The following is a 22,050-nucleotide window of genomic DNA, read 5'->3' as shown; positions in this document are numbered from 1 at the left end:
ATTCTTCTTTCACTGATGAAAAGCTTTAATATACTGTTTCATGGTTTTAAACATAAACGGAAAATTTTCTCACTGTGTCTTACATGTGAATCATTCTTATGTGTATTATAGTTAGAACAGTGTACATTCTTATATGCATGATAAGTAGGCAGAGCTGATGTTACAGTTAACCAAATATTAAGTGACAAACAATAAGAAACAGGTAGATTCATGTTTAGAAAGGATCTGATGTCATGTGCCTCCCTCCCCAACTTATCAGTAAGCTAAATATTTGTTAAATGGAGTTATAGCAATTAGAAACATACTATGCCTGTCCAGTGATTTTTAAATACAGATAAGCAAAAAATAGTTTCTGTTGAAGAATTCAAATTTAAGTCACATCAACTGTTTCTATGAGATTCAAGAAATGAAAAGTTTTCATTCTCTCAACAATAAAGAAAACACTTAAGTAAATAGGGAAAACAAAATTGTGAATTTTTTAATAATTAGAAGAGTTAATATATAAGGATACTTACTATAAGTTGTTCTTCCTTTTCCCCAGTCTCTTTAATTATTATTTCAATCTCCTGATTCAATCCTTCCACACTGTTCCGGAACCGGGAGCCTGTTGATTTGGTGATGGGAATTACTGGAATAAGTGTACTCTTTTGAACAGGAGCCTTGAGAATAAGTGGTAAAGGGGTAGAAGAGAGATTTAATACCACTTTTTATTGCCCTCTCACTCTTTTTTTAACAGCATTTTCAAATTGTTGTTCAAATAGAGTTGTTTCCATTTTCCACCCACCACTCCCCTCCACCCCACCCATCCTGGATCCTACCCACTTTGTCTTTGCACGTGTCCTTTATACATGTTCCTTGATGATCCTTCCCCTTTTCCCTCCAGTTATCCCATCCCTCCACCCCTCTAGTTACTATCAGTTTGTTCTTTATTTTAATGACTCTGGTTACATTTTGTTTGCTTGCTTTGTTGATTAGGTTTCACTTACAGGTGAGATCATGTAGTATTTGTCTTTCACTGCCTGGCTTATTTTATTTAGCATAATGTTCTTCACACCCATGCACACTGTCACAAAGGGTAGGAGCTCCTTTTTTCTGCTGCGTAGTATTCCACTGTGTAAATGTACACAATTTTTTGATCCACTCATTTACTGATGGGCACTTAGGTTGCTTCCAGCATGTGACTACTATAAATTATGCTGCTATAAACATATGGGTGCGCAGGTTCTTTTGGATTGGTGTTTCAGGATTCTTAGGGTATAACCCCAGTAGTGGAATTGCCAGGTCAAAAGGCAGATCCATTTTTAGTTTTCTGAGGAAGTTCCATACTGTTTTCCATAGTGGCTGTTACCAGTCTGCAGTCCCACCAACAGTGTACTAGGGTCCCCTTTTCTCCACAGCCTCACCAGCATTTGTTTGTTGATTTGTTTATGATGGCCATTCTCAACGGTGTGAAGTGGTATCTCATTGTGGTTTTAATTTGTATCTCTCTGATGGCTAGTGATGCTCAGCATTCTTTCATATGTCTCTGGGCCCTCTGTATGTCATCCTTGGAGAAGTGTCTGTTCAGGCCCCTTGTCCATTTTTAAATTGGGTTGTTTATCTCCCGGGAGTGGAGTAGTGTGAGTGCTTTATATATTTTGGAAATCAAACCCTTGTCCAAGGTATTACTGGCAAACATATTTTCCCATACAGTTGGTTTCCTTTTCATTTTGTTGATGTTTTCTTTAGCTGTGCAGAAGCTTTGTATTTTGATGTAGTCCCATTTGTTTATTCTTTCTTTTGTGTCCCTTACTCTAGGGGACATATCAGTGAAAATATCACTGCGTGAAATAGTTATTTCTCTAGATTGAAAGAACATACTTCTAATAGACATGAGTAACTCTAAAATAAATCAAAATGAAGTTTAGGCCTCACAAAAAATGTGAGCAATCAAACCAGCTCCTCAGTATACACAAAATACAACCTACTGTATTTTGTTGTGTATAATGTGCATCCATGTTTTTGGACCAAACTTTCAGGGGGAAAAAATCTTTCATTTTAATTTTTTAATTATATTATTTATTTATTTATTTATTTATATTTAGAAACAAAACCAATGATCATATTTCAGGATACCCTTTGCATACAGATATTATTATTGCTTTCTACAGTTATACTTTTCACACATACGCATAAATAAAAGAATTACAAACATTTATATAGATAAGGAATTAGTACTACCCATGAACAATGTTGCATATGTATTTTTCCCTCAAAAAATTTGGTCAAAATGGTGCACACTATACACGGCAAAATATGGTAAAGCCAAAACCCCAACTGAAGTTGAGTTTGAGCGATTCATTTACATCTATGAGATACTGTAAAGGAAACAGGGATAAAGGAAGGTACTAAAATAATGTAAGTCTCAGAAATTCTTTTATGATTTTTAAGAGAGTTCAAAATTCAGACATAACTTTAAAGTCCCCTAGTGCCACAGTTAACTACAGTCATAGCAAGACTGAAATGAGAATAAGATACCTGTAAAATTTAATTATTTATATTTTCCTTGTAATGATTTTTTCTTTCCTGAAAAGAAATTATTTTTGTTTTTCAGGAAAGACAACTATATAATTCATTTTCTTTTTTCCAAAGCCTATCTCTAATTTTTAAAAAATACGTCATTTTTTTCACTGACAGTTACTACTTTGGAAAATAAATAACTGATTATATAATTATGGTATATTACTTGATTTCCTGACAAAATACTCAAAATAAAATATGAAACTTAATAGCAATAATGTGCCAGAAGATCATCTTGTACATTGTCCTGCTGCCTGGTAAAGAAATGTGATTAACTCATCCTTCACTTGGAGGTTTCTTTGGAAAACTTCCCTTCCTGAGGAAGGTAAGCAAGAAGAAAAGGTAACAGGGCCTCTAATTAATTATTACTAGTTTCATTCAATTGATAACCTTGTCATCTGATACAGAACTTAGTGTTATACCTGTATTTGTTCTTTTTTGTTCCTGCTCACTTATAAAATTGAAAATTTTTTAAAATAGGTATTAACACACTAACAATCCTTGGAAAAGGTAAGAAATTGGTGAGAAAAAGCTTCAATCTAGAGCACCAAGGCAGTAGTACTTCTTCATTGCTTGTTGTTGGGTCCCTGAGAGTCCCACTTCCCTCACATGTAACGTGGGAACCCAACCACCTACTGGGAGTGGTTCTGAGAATGAAATGACAGGACATGTGGCACAGTGACGTGGCCCATAATGGATGGATGCTCAGCAAATAGTAGCTACAATTTTTACTTTGTTTCTCCTATCATGAATTTTATTCTTAACATAATCCTTTGCTGTCTTTTTAAAAAATTTCTTCAAGTATCATTTTTTCCCTTCATATAATGTCTTCTAATTTTGCCCTTTTTAATCCCTCAGTTCCCTATCCTTCTCCCACACCCCCAGGCTTCTATTATTATTTATTCCTTTTTCACTTCCATCTCTTCTTTCTGCCCCCTCTCCTAGTCTCAGCATCTACTCCCAAAGGAAAGGATATAAAAAATCTTAAGTTTAGATAGGCTATAGGTTTACAGAGAAAATTTATAAAATTAAAATTTTTTTCAAATATACATATTTGAGCCACTCTCTACAGAGTAGATCGTGGAACACTGATGACATACCATTTTCAAAATTGGTTTTTGAGGAAAATATTTGCCACATCAATAAATCTATTCTGCTAGTCTAGTTCACTTTCTCTGAACACTTGTCCTGGTTAAGACCCCCCCCTGCCTTTTGTTAAGTGTTAACAACTCTATATCCAACAAGGCTGGTGCCTGAAACACTTCAGCATCATAGATCAAGAACTAGTTGGAAAAATAAAACTTCAACTCACGGACACTCTAAATTTATCAAAAAAAAACAAAACAAAACAAAACACAGTGAGAAGAAGGGAATAATATATATCAGAGAGAAAATAAACAAGAGAGAGTCTAAAAAAGCAATACAAAAGATCAATGTAACCAAGAGTTGGTTCTTTGATAAACAAGATAGACATGATTAATAAACCTTTAGCCAGACTCATAAAAAAGAGATGGTTCAAATAAATAAAACCAGAAATGAAAGAGAAGTAACAACTAACACTGCAGATACACAAAAATTTTGAGAAAATATTATGAACACCTATACACCATCAAATTGGGCAATCTGGATTGAATGGATAAATACCTAGAAATTTCACACAATCTTCCAAAAATGAATCAAGAAGAAATGAAAATCTGAAACAGAGCAATTACAACAAATGAAATCAAATCAGTAATAAAAAAACTCCCAACAAAGTCCTGGACCAAACGGTTTCACATATGAATTTTACCAAACATTCAAAGAAGAATTAACACCTACCCTTCTCAAACTACATGAAAAAATTCAAGAGGAGGGAAGACTCCCAAAGCTATTTTCTGAGGCCAGGTAAAAAGAAAAAAAGAAAATTATAGGCCAATATCCCTGATGAACACAGATGCTAAATTCTCAACAAAATTTAGCAAACACAATACACCAGTGCAGTAAGAAGATCATACACCATGATCAAATGGGACCTACTCCAGGAATGCAAGGTTGGTACAACATTCGAAAATCAGTACATGTAATTCACCACATAAACAAAATGAAGGATCAAAACCACAACATTATATCAACAGTAGTAGAAAAAAGTATCTGATAAAATTCAGCACCCATTTATGATAGAAACTCTCGGCAAAGTAAGAACAGAGGGAACATAACTCAACATGATAAAGGCCATGTATGACAAGCCCACAGCTAACATCATACTCAACAAAGAAAAACTAACAGCATTTCCCTTAACATCAGGAACAAAACAGGATGTCCACTTTCACCCCTTTTATTCAACATAATACTGCAAGTCATAGCCATACCAGACAAGCAGAAGTAAAAAAAACATCAAAACTGGAAAGTAAATTAACCAGTAAGACTGTCATTATTTGCAGATGACACAGACTGTATACAGAGAACTCAAAGATTCAACCAAAAAACTCCTAGAACTGATCAATGAATTCAGTAAAGTAGCAGAATACAAAATAAATATTCAGAAATTGATTGCATTTTGTACACCAATAATGAACTATCAGAGAAAAATTAAGAAAACAATCCCACTTAAACTTGCATCAAAAAAATAAAATATCTAGGAATAAATTACCAAGGGAGTAAAGGACCTGGACTTGAAAAATTGTAAGATACTTAAGAAAGAAATTAAAGAGGATACAAGTAAATGGAGGCATATACCATGGTTCATAGGTAGGAAGAATTATTGCCATTAAAATGTGCATACTAATCAATGACTAAAGATCAATACAGTTCCTATCAAAATAACAATGGCCTATTTTACAGAACTAGAACAAATAATCCAAAATTTTGCATGGAACCATAAAAGACCTGAACAGCCTCAGCAATTTTGAAAAACAGGAACAAAATTGGAAGTATCACTCTACCTGTTATTAATCTGAACTATACTGCCACAGTAATCAAAACAGCATGGTACTGGCATAAAAGCATACATATACTGGCTGGTGTAGCTCAGTGGATTGAGCTCGGGCTGCGAACCAAAGTATCGCAGGTTTGATTCCCAGTCAGGGTACATGCCTGGGCTGCAGGCCATGACCCCCAGCAACTGCACATTGATGTTTCTCTCTCTCTCTCTCTATCTCCCTTCCTTCCCTCTCTAAAAATAAATAAATAAAATCTTAAGAAAAAAAAATATGTTAAAAAAAATCATACATATAGATCTATGGAACAGAAAAGAGTTTCGAAGTAAGCCTATGACAACATGTTCAATTAATATTTGACAAAGGAAGCAAGCATATACAACAAGGTAAAGACAGTCTATTCAATAGAGGGTGTTGGGAAAACTAGACAAATAGATGCAAACCCCCCCCCCCCACAAAACTAGACCACCTTCTTACAGCATATACAAGAATTAACACAAAATGAATTAAAGGCTTAAATGTAAGACTCAAAACCATAAAACTCCTAGAAGAAAACATCGGCATTAAAATCTCTAGCATTGTTCTTAACAGTGTTTTTCCTGCTCGGGCAGGCATGGCTCAGTGCATTGAGCACCAGCCTTCAAACAAAGGGGTTTCAGGATGCATTCCCAGTTAACGGCACATGCCTGGGTTGCACATGCCTGGGTTGCGGGTCAGGCCCCTGGTTGGGGGTGTGCAAGTAACAACCACAAACTACTGTTTCCTTCCCTCGCTTTCTTTTTCCCTTCCCCTTTCTCTAAAAATAAATAAATAAAATCTTTAAAAATATTTTTTTCCTGATGTATCTCCGGACAAAGGAAACAAACAAAAAGTAAACAAATGGGATTATATCAAACTACAACATTTTTGTACAGGAGGAAAAAACCCACCAGCAAAGCAAAAGGACAACCTATTGAATGGAAGAAGATATTTGTCAATGATACACCTGATAAGAGGTTAATATCCAATTTTATAAAGAAATCATGTTATAACACTAAAAACACAAACAAAACAGACGATTCAATTAAAAAATGAGGAAAGGACCTGAATAGACACTTCCAAAGAGAACAAACCGATGACCAATAGACATAAAAAAACAACACACACACACACAAAAACAACAAAAAAAAACAACAATGCTCAACACCACTAAACATGAGAGAAATGCAAATTAAAATCACAGTGAGCGACATCCAGCCAAGATGGAGGTGTAGGTAGACATGCTGTGTCTCCTCACACAACCAAAAGGAGGACAACAATTTAAAAACAAAAACCAATCAGAACTGACAGAAAACCAAACTGTATGGAAGTCTGAAAACCAAATAAGTTGGTTAGTTAAAGAAGATACATTCATCCAGACTGGTAGGAGGGGTAGAGTCGGCCAGTCAGGGGCAGAGAGGACTCTCGGAAAGGCAGTGACTGGAGGACAAGGGCAGGCAAAGTGGCGGTGGCGGACCCAGTGGGCATCAGATTGTGGAGCAGGGGGCACAATGCTGCAGCTGGCTATCAAGGCAGCAGCAGGCGGATCAGGAAGGTGGCAGGATTGTGGACTGGGTGGTCCACATTCGTGAGCAAATAAGCCTGGAGAAACAACTGGGTAGCAGGATGGACTGTGCAACTCAGGGCCCCAGCTCAGGGAAATAAAGCCGCAAACCACTGATTGAAAATGCCTTCGGGGGTTGAGAAGCAGCAGGAGAAACTCCCAGCCTCACAGAAGAGTTCATTGGAGAGACCCACCCACACAAGAATCAACACCAGAAGGGCCCAATTGGCTTGTGGGAAAAAGGGTAAATGACTGAAATCCAGCATGAGAGTGGAGCAAGCACCATCATTACCTCTCAGACCCCTTCCCCACAAACAGTATCACAACCCAGAGACATGGGTTACCCTGCCCTAGTGAACACCTAAGGCTACACCCTCACTAGGTAATAGGTGAATCAAGACCATAAAAAAAAAAAATGGCCCAAACAGAAGAACAGATCAAAGCTTCACAGCAAATACAACTAAGCAACCAAGAAATAGCCAACCTATCAAATGTACAGTTCAAAGCACTGGTGATCAGGATGCTCACAGAATTTGTTAAATTTGGTCGCAAATTAGATGAACAAATGAAGGAAAATGCACAGAGAACCAGTAGTGATGGAAAGAAAACTGGGACTCAAATCAATGGAGTGGACCAGAAGGAAGAAAGAAACAATCAAACAGAAAAGAATGAAGCAACAAGAATTCAAAAAAATGAGGAGAGACTTAGGAACCTCCTGGATATCTTGAAACATTCCAACATCTGAATCATAGCGGTCCTAGACGGAGAAGAGTCAAAACAACAAATTGAAAACTTATTTGAACAAATAATGAAGGAGAACTTCCCCAATCTGGCAAAGGAAATAAACTTCCAGGAAGTCCAGGAAGCTCAAAGAGAGTCCCAAAGAGGTTGGACCCAAGGAGGAACACACCAAGGCACACCATAATTACATTAGCCAAGGTAAAAATGAAGGAGAGAATCCTAGAAGCAGCAAGACATAAGGGGACAGTTACCTATGAAGGAGTTCCCATAAGACTGTCAGCTGATTTTTCAAAAGAGACCTTACAGGCAAGAAGGGGCTGGAAAAAAGTATTCCAAGTCATGAAAGGCAAGGACCTACATCCCAGATTGCTCTATCCAGCAAAACTTTCATTTAGAATGGAAGGGCAGAAAAAGTGCTTCTTAGATAAGGTCAAGTTCAAGGAGCTCATCATCACCAAGCCCTTATATGAAATGTTAAAGGGATTTATCTAAGAAAAAGAAGATAAAAAATATGAACAGGAAAATGACAGCAAACTCACAATCATTAACAACCACACCTAAAACAAAAACAAATAAAGCAAACAGCTAGAACAGAAACAGAACCACAGAAATAGAGATCACATGGAGGATTATGAACAGGGGAGTGGGAGGAGCAGAGAGGGGGAAAAGGTACAGAGAATAAGTAGCATAGATGGTAGGTAGAAAATAGAAAGGGGGAAGGTATGAATAGTATAGGAAAGGTAGAAGCTAAACAACTTATATGTATGACCCATGGACATAAACTAAAGAGGGAGAATATGCAGGTGCGAGGGGGGTGAAGGGGGAAAAATGGGACAAATGTATGTAATAGCATAATCAATAAAATATATTAAAAAATAAAACGAAAATAAAATCACAGTGAGGTATCACTTCACACAAGTTAAGAATGGCTATCAATAAATCCATAAACAAGTGTTGGTGAGGATGTGCAGAAAAGTGAACCCTCACGCACTGTTGGTGAGAATGCAGACTGGTGCAGTCACTATGCAAACAGTATGGAGGATCCTCAAAAAATTAAAAATGAAATTGTATTATGGACCAATGATTCCACTTCTGTGGGTGAGTATTTGTGTGTGTGTGTGTGTGTGTGTGTGTGTGTGTGTGTGTGTGTGTGTATCTGAAGAATCCCAAAACACTAATTTGAAAGAATATATGCACCCCTAGGTTCACTGCAGGGTTATTTAAATAGCCAAAATATGGAAGCAACCCAAGTGCCCATCAATGGATGGGTAGATAACATAGTGGTGGTACATATATGCAATGGTACATCATTCTTTTTTTATTCAGCCATAAAAAAGAATGTTATCTTACCATTTATTTACAAAAGCATGGATGAACCTCTAGAGGGTGTTAAGTGAGATAAGCCAGTCAGAAAGACAAATACCATATGATTTCACTTATATGCAGAATCTAAAGAAAATAAAAGAACAAAAAGGCTCAAACTCAGAGAACAGACTAATGGTTACCAATGAGAGGGATGTTGCAGGACTGGATAAAGGGATTAAGAAATACAAATTGGCTCTGGCTGGTGTGGCTCAGTGAATTAAGCACTGGCCTGTGAACCAAAAGGTCACTGGCTCGATTCCCAGTCAGTTGCACATGCCTGGTTTGCAGGCTAGGTCCCTAGTATGGGGCACATGAGAGGCAACCACACACTGATGTTTCTCTTCCTCTCTTTGTCTCCCTTCTCCTCTCTCTAAAAATAAATAAAATCTTTAAAAAGAGAAATACAAATAGGTAGTTACAGAATAGTCAGGGGAATGTAAAGTACAGCATTGGAAATACAGTCAATAATATTGCAATAACTACATATGGTGCCAGGTAGATACTGCAAATATTGGGGGATACTTTGTAAAGTATATGATTGTCTAACCACTAGGCACACACCTGAAACTAATACAAAATAATACTGAGGAATTCTGGTCAAGATAGAGGAATATATAGACATGCTTCACCTCCTTGCAAAACCACAAGAAGGATCACAACTAACCTCAAAACAAACACACACAAAAAACCCCAGAACAGCCAGAAAATCAAACTGTATGGAAGTTTGACAACTGAGGAATTAAAGAAGCCATATTCATACAGATAGGTAGGAAGAGTAGAGAGGGCGAGGATGGGCAGTAGCCAGGGGAATGGATGGTCCCACATTCATGAGTGGTAGATAAAAATCAGGAGGGATACCTTGGGAGCAAATGATCCCAGCCCCAGGCCAGACCCTGAAGTCCAGGATTCTAGTGCTGGTGATATAAGCCTTATAACTTCTGGCTGTAAAAACTATAGGGATCGGGGCACTGGAGAAACTCCAGGCTCTCAGGAGAGCCAATTTAAGTGGCCCCCAAAATCCTAGAACCTACTCAATCTCATCCATTCCAGGAACCATCACCAGGGCAACAGGTAGGCGGGCACTAGTAGAATATGAGGAGTGGGTGAAGTGACTGGAAATGGGGTGAGTGCTGAGCAAGCCTGCAGAAGCCAGGCAGTGGAACTGTCCCTTCTCTGACCCCACTCCCACACACAGAACTGCACAGTGGTAATTTAACAGGTGTGCTGAGACAAGGAGTTAAAGCAGCTCTACCTAGTACACAGAAACAAACACAGGGAGGATTAGAAATTGAGAAGACAAGGAAATATGGCCCAAATGAAAGAACCAAACAAAACCCCAGGAAAAGAACTAAATGAAATAGATAGCCAACCTAGCAGGAACAGAGTTCAAAACATTGGTGATAAAGATGCTCAGAGAACTCATTAAGTACGGCTAAAGCATAAGGGAAAAAATGAAGGCTACACTAAGTGAAATAAAGAAAAATCCATAGGGAACCAACAGTGAAGGGAAGGAAACCAAGACTCAAATCAACAATTTGGAACGTAAAGAAGAAATAAACATTCAATCAGAACAGAATGAAGAAAAAAGAATTCAAAAAAATGAGGAGAGAGTAAGATGACTCTGACACATCTCTAAAAGTGCCATCATCCGAATAATAGGGATGCCAGAACAAGATGAGGAAAAAAGCAAGACACTGAAAACTTATTTGAAAGAAATAATGAAAGAAAACTTCCCTAATTTGGCAAAGGAAATAGACATACAAGACCAGAAAGTACAGAGTCCCAAAGAAGTTGGACCCAAAGAGGACCACACCAAGACACACCATAATTAAAATGCCAAAGGCTAAAGATAAAGCAGAGACTTCCCTACAAAAGAGTTCCCATAAGATTATCAGCTGATTTCTCAAAAGAAATCTTTCAGGAAAGAAGGGGCTGGAAAGAAGTATTTGAAGTCATGAAAGGCAAAGACCTACAACCAAGATTAGTCTATCCAGTAAAACTATCATTTAGAATAGAATGGCAGATAAAGTGTTTCCCAGACAAGGTAAAGCTAAAGGACTTCATCATCACCAAGCCCTTATTATATGAAATGTTAAAGGGACTTATCTAAGAAAAAGATCAAAACTATGAACATTGAAATGACAACAAACTCACAACTATCAACGACTGAACCTAAAAAAATAAAAACAAACTAAGCAAACAACTAGAAGAGGAACAGAATCACAGAAGTGGAGATCACATGGAGGGTTATCAGTGGCGTGGGGGTGGGGAAATGTAGGAAAATATACAGGAAATAAATAGCATAAGTGATAAGGTACAAAATAAACTGGGGGAGGTTTAAAATAGTATAGGAAATGGAGAAGCCAAAGAACTTACATACAACCTGATGGACATGAAGTAAGGGGTGGGGTGTGGATGCTGGAGGGAATGGGGGCACTGGGCAGAGCAGGATTAAGGGGAGAGAAAGGAATGGGACATCTGTAATAGAATAATCAATAAAATATACTTAAAAAACTTTTAAACTCCTAAAACTCATCACTTAATTCAATAAAAGTCTACCTTAATTCCTATTCTCCCAAAGTAAAAATACAGATTAAGAATAAAAAGCAGCCTTATCTCTTAGGAATACATATAAAGTATTTATAGATAAATCAGAGGGGGTGTAAGGTTGGCAAGTTCACCTATAAAACCATCTGGGTCTGCAGACTTTTGAGAATGAGGGAGTTAGGTTTTTAATTAGCATTCCAATGTTGATATTATTCATGTATACAAATTTTTCATTTATTTTGTCAATTTTACATTTTCTATTTTCCAGATAGAAATCCAGTTTAGGTTGTTCAATGGTACTAGTGTATATTCATGTTTACAATTAAATACCTTATATATAAATAAGCTACTGGAGATTACAACCAAACTATAAATTTATGAGATCAAATTTGACCCACACACCAATATCTTAGGGCAAAATTAGTTTGAAAAAAGTATATATGTCCACCCATAATTTCTCTTGAAAACAATCCACATATCCTTGACAATCATCAGAAGCTATCAACCTATATATAAAATGGATTACCAAACTTTTTCTTGCTTTCTACTTGTGAAGGGACCCTATCCAATTTCAATTCAGTTGAAAAGAAATGCTCCCAGGATGAGCCATCAAGAGTAGTTCATAAGGTTCTATTAAGGAATCAAAGTTGCTAAAGGTTTTTCCCTACTAAAAGACTTTATGATACAGGTATCATTACTATCCTCAATCTTCAGGTAAGGTAGCTGAGACTTAGAACAGGTTACTTGTCCAAGGTCTGGTTTCATACCCAGGGCATACCTCTCTCTATTATTCTGCTTCCCACATACTAAATTGATAAATAAAAATATGATAAATCAAAATATGGAAAATTAGCTATGTTTCCTAGAAGTCATATCCCAGATCACCTAAGGAAAATATCATTTTCTCAACTTAATTTTTTTTTAATGAAGGCTGCGATTCAGTATTTAATCAGTTTCAAATGTGCTTTTGCATATTTTATCGTACAAAGCTACCTATGAAATAATACATCACCAGCAAAACAACAAATCCCTTCTCTGGATTTTGTGGTATCTGTGCTCCTACCTGACACTGGTTAATGGCAGAATGGTTGCCATGAAATGGAGACTGTCTTTCTTTATCTCGGTGATGCCGACTGCTGTGTTTACTTCTCTGCAGTTGCTGGCGTAATTTTGCAATCTAAAAAGGAAAAAAATAACCAGTGTAATCCATACTATATAAAACATCCTAGCTTAATAAAAACCAGTAAAATTCAGCCTTAAAAATGTTTTGAATTTTTTAAAAAACATATCACAAAATCTGACTTAGTGCACACGATTTTCAAATATACACATACAGGGGTGCATATGAGTATATATTTTAAAGAGAAACAAAATTATTTTCCAATATTGTTCTGAGCCTTCCCGCTTCCCAAGTACTAACCAACTTTTCAGCATTTAGAATAAATTATATTACAGCACTGGCTGGTGTGGCTCAGTGGACTGAGCACTGGCCTGCAAACCAGAGGGTCACTACCTGGATTCCTAGTCAGGGCACATGCCTGGGTTGCTGGCCAGGTCCCCAGGAGGCATGAGAGGGAATCACACAATGATGTTTCTCTTTCTCCCTCCCTTCCCCTCTATCTAAAAATAAAACTTAAAAAAAAAATAAATTGTATCAGTTTTCACAAAATATTAAAAAGTAGTAATTATGCTCTCATTGCCCCTATGAATCACATTTTATTTAGATTTAGGTTTATCAAATACTTGACTTCAACAGCTCCAAAATATAAACAGTATTTAAAGATCAATTCAAACGAAATACATTCACCGATATAATCTTTAAATAATATAATTTTAATCAATATTGGATATTATTCCTGGACCAAATTTTAGTTTTATTTCTATATTATATGTAAAATGTTATAATGTTATGCAAATGTTATAATTATATGCATAGAAAATGGTAATCATAGCACAGTAACATAATCAACTTGGTCATACTGGGTTATTCAATTGCAAGAACATTACCACTATATATGGAAAAGGTAAGTGTGAATTTGTTACAGCACTACAAGTTTGTATATCTGATATTTGCATTATATTAAGAGGCACAGACTCTCAATAAAAAGCCAGAAAACACACTCTCAGAAAAGTAATGTGTATATTTCTCCATTCAAATCTTTACCCAATTATCATAACTGTTTTTCTGTTATTTCTCAAGTAAACAAACTAAAAACAAGAACAAAAAACCCACCCCCACACACACAATGGAAACTAATAAATTCCTGCTGCCCACAACTTTAAAGAACTAGATACCCAAGTCAGAGGTCAAAATTCCACACCCACTTTCTTGGAATCATTTTCCTGACCTCCTTAAGTTGATCTGTACTGCCCCAGGATGCTGAACGTTTGTGAGACCCTTTCTTCTTTTCAGAGTATTCTTCAGCCCATGCACTCTCTGTCTATAATGGAAAAAAGAGGGAAGGAGAATTTCAGTAAAATAGTTAAGGATGGACCTTGAGAGCATTATGCCAAATGAAAGAAGTCAGACAGAGAAAAGACAAATACTGTATACAGAAATCTAAAAAACTAACAAACAGAGAAAGAGAGATCAGATTTGTGGTTACCAGAGTCAGGGGGTAGATTTGCGGAGAAATTGGATGAAGGTGGTCAAAAGGCACAAACTTACAGTCATAAGTTAAGTATTGGAGATGTAATATACAACATGATAGTTATAATTACTGCTGCTGTATGGTATATTTGAAAGTTGCTAAGAGTAGATCCTAAATGTTCTCAACACAAAGAACAAAAATTATTTTAGAACTATATGAGTGATGAACGATATTAACTAAATTATCAATATTAATGATATTATTGTGGTAATCATTTCACAGTATATGTATATCAAGTCATGCTGTACACCTGAAAATTATACAGTACTGTATGTCAACTACACCTCAAGAAACCTGAGAAAATGCCCTTTCTAAAAATAAAAAACATACCATACTTTTCTATTATGAAATGTATTCCCATTGCAGAAGAGTTAGATATTAGAAGATATTTAAAGTAACACAAATTACCCATAATTCTTCTATCTCCAGTTACTTAATTAAAATACTTAGCCTAATTCTTGATTTTTACCACTATTTTTATATAAGTATAGCATTTATTGAACAAATGAAAACTAACAATAGCTAACAGTCTTATGATCTTATTGTGTGATAGGCACCAAGTTTAATGAAAGGGCAGTAAATGGTCTTTATTGTATTATCTGATTTAATACATAAAGTTTTCTCTAAGTTTTACAGATAAAGAAGCTGTGACAATGAGGTTAGGTAACTTGCCCTATAGTCTCACAGGAAGTGGCATAAGCCAAGACATAAACCTAAGACTGCAGAGTTCTGGCCTGGATTTAAAATATTTGCAGAGGATAGTCTCAAAAATGTTAAATCCTTAGTGGTTATACAAAATCCAAAATTTAAAAACAGTATATCAGAAAAAAAAAATGAATGAGTTCTTGACACATGAAAATATGCTCAACTTCACCCGTAATAAGAGATATGCAAGATAAAACTTCACTGATGATTTGGTAGTAATGCAATCTCCTGCATTGCTGGCTGGAGTATAAATTAGTACAACCTTTTTGGAAGAGGATTCAACAACTGTTGTCAGTTACAAATGTACCTACTGCATACAATAGAGTGATCCCTCTTTTGGCAATTTATCTTGCTGATACACAAACTGTGTATCTTTTCCACAAAATGATATATCATATTATTCCCGGTAGCATTGTTTTTACAAGTAAAAGATCAGAAGAATGTAAATAGAGGAATGGCTAAATATATTTGGTATACCTTTACAACAGAATCCTATGCAGCTATAAAAAATGAATATGGAGGCTTTGGACAAACTGGAAGAGTAGGTAAACATGGTATTCACTACTTACATCCTCCCACAGGAAAATTACAACTGAACTACAGAACCATCATCATTGAGAACAACCTGAAGTCTACCTAAACACAAGACCTATAACTAAGGATATACAGAAGAAGCCGCATGGAGACTGGTAGGAGGGGAAGAACAGTTGAATGGGCTAGTGCCACACCCATGTGTGGAGGTTAAAAATTGGGAGGGATGTCTCAGCTGTGGAAGTACCCCACCCTGGGGAGTGAGAAGTCATAGCCCACCACCAGGCTCCCAAGCCCAGTGTTCCAGTGTGAGCAAAATAAATCCCTGTAACTCCTGGCTGTGAAAACCACTAGAGATTATGGCTGAGTGAGATGGAGGGCTTCAGGAGTAACAGACATTCTTCTTAAAGGGCCCACACACACACTTACCTGACTCACTCACTTTGAGCTCCAGCACTGGAGCAACACTGACGTAAGGGAGAATTGAATTGTATGGATTTAGGGGCAGCTTTCTCCTAGAGAGACATGCTGGCATAGGCCATTGTTCCTTTGCTGAGACACTCCCCCACCCCACATTCCCCACAGAGCCAGTGGGTACTGTATCAGAGTCTCCATCAACCTAGCTAAAACCAGTGTACTCTGCCCTGGTGTTCCTTGAGACTTTGCCCCACCAAACCTGTGGGTCCCCCAAACTGATTCCAGTGTTGTTTCCATATGAACACCCTGAAGTGATTCATGCTAGGGACTTTCCTAAAATCTCTCTGCCATCTTGCGGTTTAGGGTTTTCTGGGTTTCTGTGCTGGTAATTGACCTTTGCAGCAGTACCAAGCTGAGGTGGTTGCTGGCACTGGGTCTCATCTCCTCGATTTTCCTTATCTTCTTCATTTCCATACCTCTAGGATGTTGGTAGTAAGGGTACTTGTGGAATAGTGGTCTATTGCCCAGATAATTATTCTCTATCACTGGTCTTTCTTGTTGTTCTGCACCCTGGCTGGCAGCACCCTTCATCATTTCTCCCTGCACAGGAGGGCTGGAATACTGTGGTCCATGCCCAGAGAGTGTCCTCATGTGGCAAGGTGGGAACCATTGCCTGTGGTAGGGTCGGAGCTCTTGGGCCTTGCCTTTGGGAGCACTCTGATCCCTCATTCTTTCCCTACTCTCATTAGTCTGGTAATTCTGCTGGTAATTCAATGGAGGACCCAAAAGTTGATGAAAAACAATTCAGAAAATAAAAACTCTTATAAAACCCAAGCGGGATAATTTTAAAGGAAACTACACCAATGTATATCGAACTCTAAGTACTGGAAACAGAAGATAAAATCCAAAAAGCATCCATAAACAAAAAAACATAGTAACACACAGAGACCCCACCACCCATTCCCCATAGAGCCAGTGGACTCTGTGTAGTAAGAATATTTGCCTTCCCATTAGAAGTATAAGGTAGGGGATAATGGAAAGACATCTTCTAAGTGGTAAGAAAAAACCCTCAAACTGTCCATTTAGAATTTATAGTATGCTGGGTATGTCCAGAAACAGTAGCCTTCAATAATAAATGTAAAAAATCGTGGCTGGCGTAGCTCAGTGGATTGAGTGTGGGCTGCGAACCAAAGCATTGCAGGTTTGATTCCCAGTCAGGGCACATGCCTGGGTTGTAGGCCACGGCCCTCAGCAACCGCACATTGCTGTTTCTCTCTCTCTCTTTCTCCCTCCCTTCCCTCTCTAAAAATAAATAAATAAAATATTTAAAATAATAATAATAATAATAAATGTAAAATAAAGATATATTGTAGTACATGCAAACCAAGAGGATTTATTTCTGTTAAACTTATTAGGAATGGCTACATGAAGTCATTTCAGATAAAGAGAAATGATACAAGCCGTAAACTGATACAAAATAGGGGCTGAAGAGATCTGGAAATAGCAGATAAGAGGAATATTTCATAATGATAATATGATTAGTTCATAAAAAAGGCATAAAAATCCTGTCAATGCACCTAGGAAGAGAACTTCAAAATTCATAATGGAAAGATTGAAGAATCAAAGGGAGAAATAAATCACATTCATGATTGGAGATTTTAACACACCTTTATTCAGCAATTGATAGAATAAGTAAATAAAAATCAATAAGGATACAGAAGGTTTCAACAACACTGTAAACATGAACTAATATGTACTCATTGAACATTACACCTTATAAATCCTGAGTCTGTTTTTTATTTTCCAGCACACATGAAACTTTCATCACCACATACCATACGCTAGGCCACAGAGATGTCTCAATATCACAGGATTCAAATCACTCAGAGTATACGCTCTGATCACAATGGAATTGGATTGGTCATCAATAATAAAAAAGCATCTAGAAAATACCAAATATTGAAAAATAGTACAATTCTAAACAAACTCATGTGACAATGAAGGATTCAAGAGAAAGGTTAGAAAATATTTTGAACCAAATAATAATGAAAACTGCATTTAAACTATGGCACACATTTCAAAATGGTGCAATGAGAGAAAACTCAGAGTTCAAAATGTTTATATCAAATAACAAAAAGAATATTTAAAATCTGTGATCTAAGCTTCTACCTTAACGGGCAAGACCAAAAAGCACAAAGTGAACCCAACATAAATACAATACTAAAGATAAAGAAGAAATCAATGAAATAGAAAATGGAGATCAATAAAAGCAAAAGTTTGTTTTTGGAAAATATTAATAAAATTGATAAATACCTAGCAAGAATGATCACAAAAAAGGGGAAAAAAATAACAGTATGAAGAAGGGAAGAGAGTTACCATAGATCCTACGATTAAAAAAATAAGATGGACCCAGGAGGACTTGAGGCCACAATGGAGGCGTAGGTAGATATACTGTGCCTGCTTGGGCAACCAAAAAAAGGACAACAACAAATTTAAAAATCAAAAACAACCAGAACTGCCAGAAAATCGAACTGTATGAAAGTCCAACAACCAAGCAGTTACAGAGAAATGTTCATCCAGATGTACAGGAGGGGTGGAGATGGGCATCTCAGGCAGAGAGAACTCATGGGCAAGCTGCGGTTGTCGGAGCAGGAAGTCCTGCATTTATGTACAAAAAAACTGGGTGGAAGAACTAGGGAGTGAGATAGACCACACAATTCAGGGCTCCAGCATAGGAGAATAAAGCCTCAAAACCTCTGACTAAAAAAACCTGTGGACATTTCAGAAACTCCTACCCCCACAAAAGAGTTTGATGGAGAGACCCATAGCTTCCTAGGAGGCACATAACCTTACGAACTCGGGAATCAGAACCAGAAGGGCCCAATTTACTTGTGGGTAGTAGGGGAAGTGACTGAAAGCTGGCCAAGAGCCCAGCAAACAGCATTGTTCCTTCTCCAACCCCTTCCCCACATGTAGCACCACAATGCAGCCACATGCGTTGCCCCGTACTGGTGAATACTTAAGGCTCTGCCCTTTACTACATAAGAGGAACATTGAGACAAAAAATTGGCTCAAATGAAAGAACAGATAAAGGTTCTAGAAAAAAATATAACTAAGCAATGAAGAGATACCCAACCTATCAATGCGCAGTTCAAAACACTGGTAATCAGGATGCTCACAGAAATGACTGAGTATGGTCGCAAAAGACAGGAAACCATGAAGGTAATGAAAAGTGAATTAAAGGAAAATTTGCAGGGAACAAACAGTGACAGGAAGGAGATCAGGACTGCAATCAATGGTTTAGACCTGAAGGAAGAAATAAACATTCAACTGAAATAGAATGAAGAAACAATTATTCAGAAAAACGAGGACAGGCTTAGGAACCCCCAGGACAACCTTAAATGTTCCAACATTTGAATCATAGGGATGCCAGAAGGAGAAGAGGAAGACCAAGGAATTGAAAACTTATTTGAACAAATAATGAAGTAGAACTTCCCCAATCTGGCGAAGGAAGTAGACTTCCAGGAACTCCAGGAAGCTCAGAGTCCCAAGGAAGTTGGACCCAAGGAGGAACACACCAAGGCACATCATCATTTCATTACCCCAGATTAAAGATAAGGAGAGAATCTTAAAAGCAGCAAGAGAAAAGGAGACAGTTACCTACAAAGGAGTTCCCATGAGACCATCAGCTGATTTCTTAAATGAAACTTCGCAGGCAAGAAGGGCTGGAAAGAAGTGTTCAAAGTCATGAAAAGCAAGGACCTACAACTAAGATTAGTCTATCCAGCAAAGCTATCATTTAGAATGCAAGGGTGGATGATAAAGTGCTTCCCAGGCAAGGTAAAGCGAAAGGACTTTATCATCACCAAGCCTTTATTGTATGAAATGTTCAAGGGACTTATCTAAGAATAAGATCAAAACTATGAACACTGAAATGACAACAAACTCACAACTATCTATGACTGAACCTAAAATAACAAAAACAAAATAGCAAACAACTAGAACAGGAAAAGAATCAGAGAAATGGAGATCACATGGAGGGTTATCAGTGGGGAAGGGGTAGGGGGAGAATGGAGGAATAGGTACAGGGAATAAGAAACATAAATACTAGATACAAAATAGACACAGGGAGGTTAAGAACAGTATGGTAAATGTAGCAGCCAAAGAACTTACATGTACCACTCTTGGACATTCACTAGGAGGGGGGTTAATGTGAGTGGGATGGTCGGCACATGGTGGAGGAAAATAAAGAGGGGCAAAATGGAACCAGTGTAATAGCATAATTAATAAAATATCTTTAAAAAATAATAAATTTTAAAAAATAAGATGGATCCAGTACAAAAAAACTTTATGACAATACATTTTAAAATGTAGATTAAAAGTAAACCCTTCCCTAAAAAGGTTTTAACTGATATAACACCTGACTACTTTGGCATTAGTAAAATTTGTTAAATGTTAAATATTAAATATGAAATAGAGAGAACAGCTCTGGCTGGTGTGGCTCAGTGGACTGATTGCTGGCCTGCAAACCAAAGGGTCACTGGTTTGATTCCCAGTCCAGGGCACATGCCTAGGTTGCAGGCCAGGTTCCCAGTGGGGGAGCACATGAGAGGCAAACACACATTGCTATTTCTCTACCTCTCTTTCTCCCTCCCGACCCCTCTCAAAAATAAATAAATAAAATCTTTTAAAAATACAATGAACAAAAATAAATATTAAAATAATGTTATTAAAATCCTCCCACAAAGAAAACTTGTGACTCAGAAAGCTGGCTGAATTCAAACATTTAAAGAAGAAATACCAGTCTTAATTAAAATCTTTCACAAAACAGAGAAGTTGTCCCTAATTTACTTTATAAGGTCATCATATTTCTAACACTAAAAACTTACAAAAACTACAAGAAAATAAAACTATACATCAATATTTCTTATAAACATACATGCAAAATTCTTAACAAAATTTAATAGAATCTAGCAATGTATAAAAGGTTTATTATATGATGACTATGTGGGTTTATCCCATATAAGGAAGATATACTTAAAATTTAAAAAGCATGATAATTCACCATGGTAACAGAGTAACAGAGAATAATCATATTTTATTTCAATAGATAGAAATAAAACATATGAAACATTCATCATCTCTTTGTGTCAAAAACTTCCAATGGAAGGACACCTCAGTTTTATAAAAGGCATCAAAATAAACAGCTACCATCTTACTAAATGTTGACAATGCTTTTCTTGTGAGGTTGGGAGGAAGGAAAGGGTATCTGTGCTCACCATTTGTATTCATCATTTTAATGAATGTCCCAATCTTATTAACAATATGAAAAAAATTAAAGCCATGTGGGGTAGCTCAAGACAAGACATCTGTATTATTTTGGGAATGTATTGTAATTCTTTCTTATCTCCTTTTGAGAGAGGCTTCTTGTCCTGTGACTGCTTCTTCACCTTCTCCTTCTGCACTTGCACACTAATATAATGTACCTCCAGGTCATATGTAGGTTTGTACAACCTGGACATGTGCCGCCTTTGTCTGGGACCCTTAATAAGGAGCCTCAGACTGGAAAAGGTGTGGTCTTTCTCACACTGGCGTCTCGCCATGGGTGCAATCCCCTGTAAAATGTGAGCAATAAACGGCACACCCACATCTGCTAGTCCACCAGGTGGTTTTTTCAGAATATCACAAACACTTAAACAGCTCCCAAGTTTGGAGCTCTTGTGCTACAAGCCATAAAGATTTAAAGCAAGAAACTTAACTATCTTTATTTGCAAGGAACATGATAGTCTAGATAACAGAGAACATTTACTCCTGTTCCATATGGTTTTCTCAGTTCAGAGCCTGCACAGTAAGTACAGTTTGCAAACTTTGTTGGAGAACCAAATTAGCAATATAACAAACAAATCCAAGACCAAGGTCAATGAGCTAAACTCTTCTTGCTTTATTTAAATTATAACATAAATATAAATAGCAGCAAACCTAAATGAAATAAAATACTTAGAGGATACAATGAATATAGTAACATTTAGATCTGTAC

At 36.9% G+C, this 22,050-nt stretch overlaps 1 protein-coding gene across 2 annotated transcripts in view; it reads right to left on the bottom strand.

Annotated features, from left to right (window-relative positions):
• The window catches only part of FAM117B (family with sequence similarity 117 member B), a 113,145-nt gene that overhangs the window by 13,656 nt on the left and 77,439 nt on the right, over positions 1-22,050 (bottom strand). The window contains exons 3-5 of one of the 2 annotated variants that reach the window (XM_045847625.1): positions 14,058-14,150; positions 12,773-12,886; positions 516-659 (exon numbers count right to left, since the gene is read on the bottom strand). In XM_045847625.1, the coding sequence (XP_045703581.1) occupies positions 516-659; positions 12,773-12,886; positions 14,058-14,150 (351 nt within the window). The remainder of the gene's footprint in view (positions 1-515; positions 660-12,772; positions 12,887-14,057; positions 14,151-22,050) is intronic. The other variant, XM_045847626.1, reaches the window with a different exon arrangement.

Source organism: Phyllostomus hastatus, unplaced genomic scaffold (genome assembly GCF_019186645.2).
Source record: "Phyllostomus hastatus isolate PE091 unplaced genomic scaffold, TTU_PhHast_1.1 phas_contig_57, whole genome shotgun sequence".
NCBI classification, from domain to species: Eukaryota; Metazoa; Chordata; class Mammalia; order Chiroptera; family Phyllostomidae; genus Phyllostomus; species Phyllostomus hastatus.
This window is presented reverse-complemented; position numbering and strand designations above follow the sequence as displayed.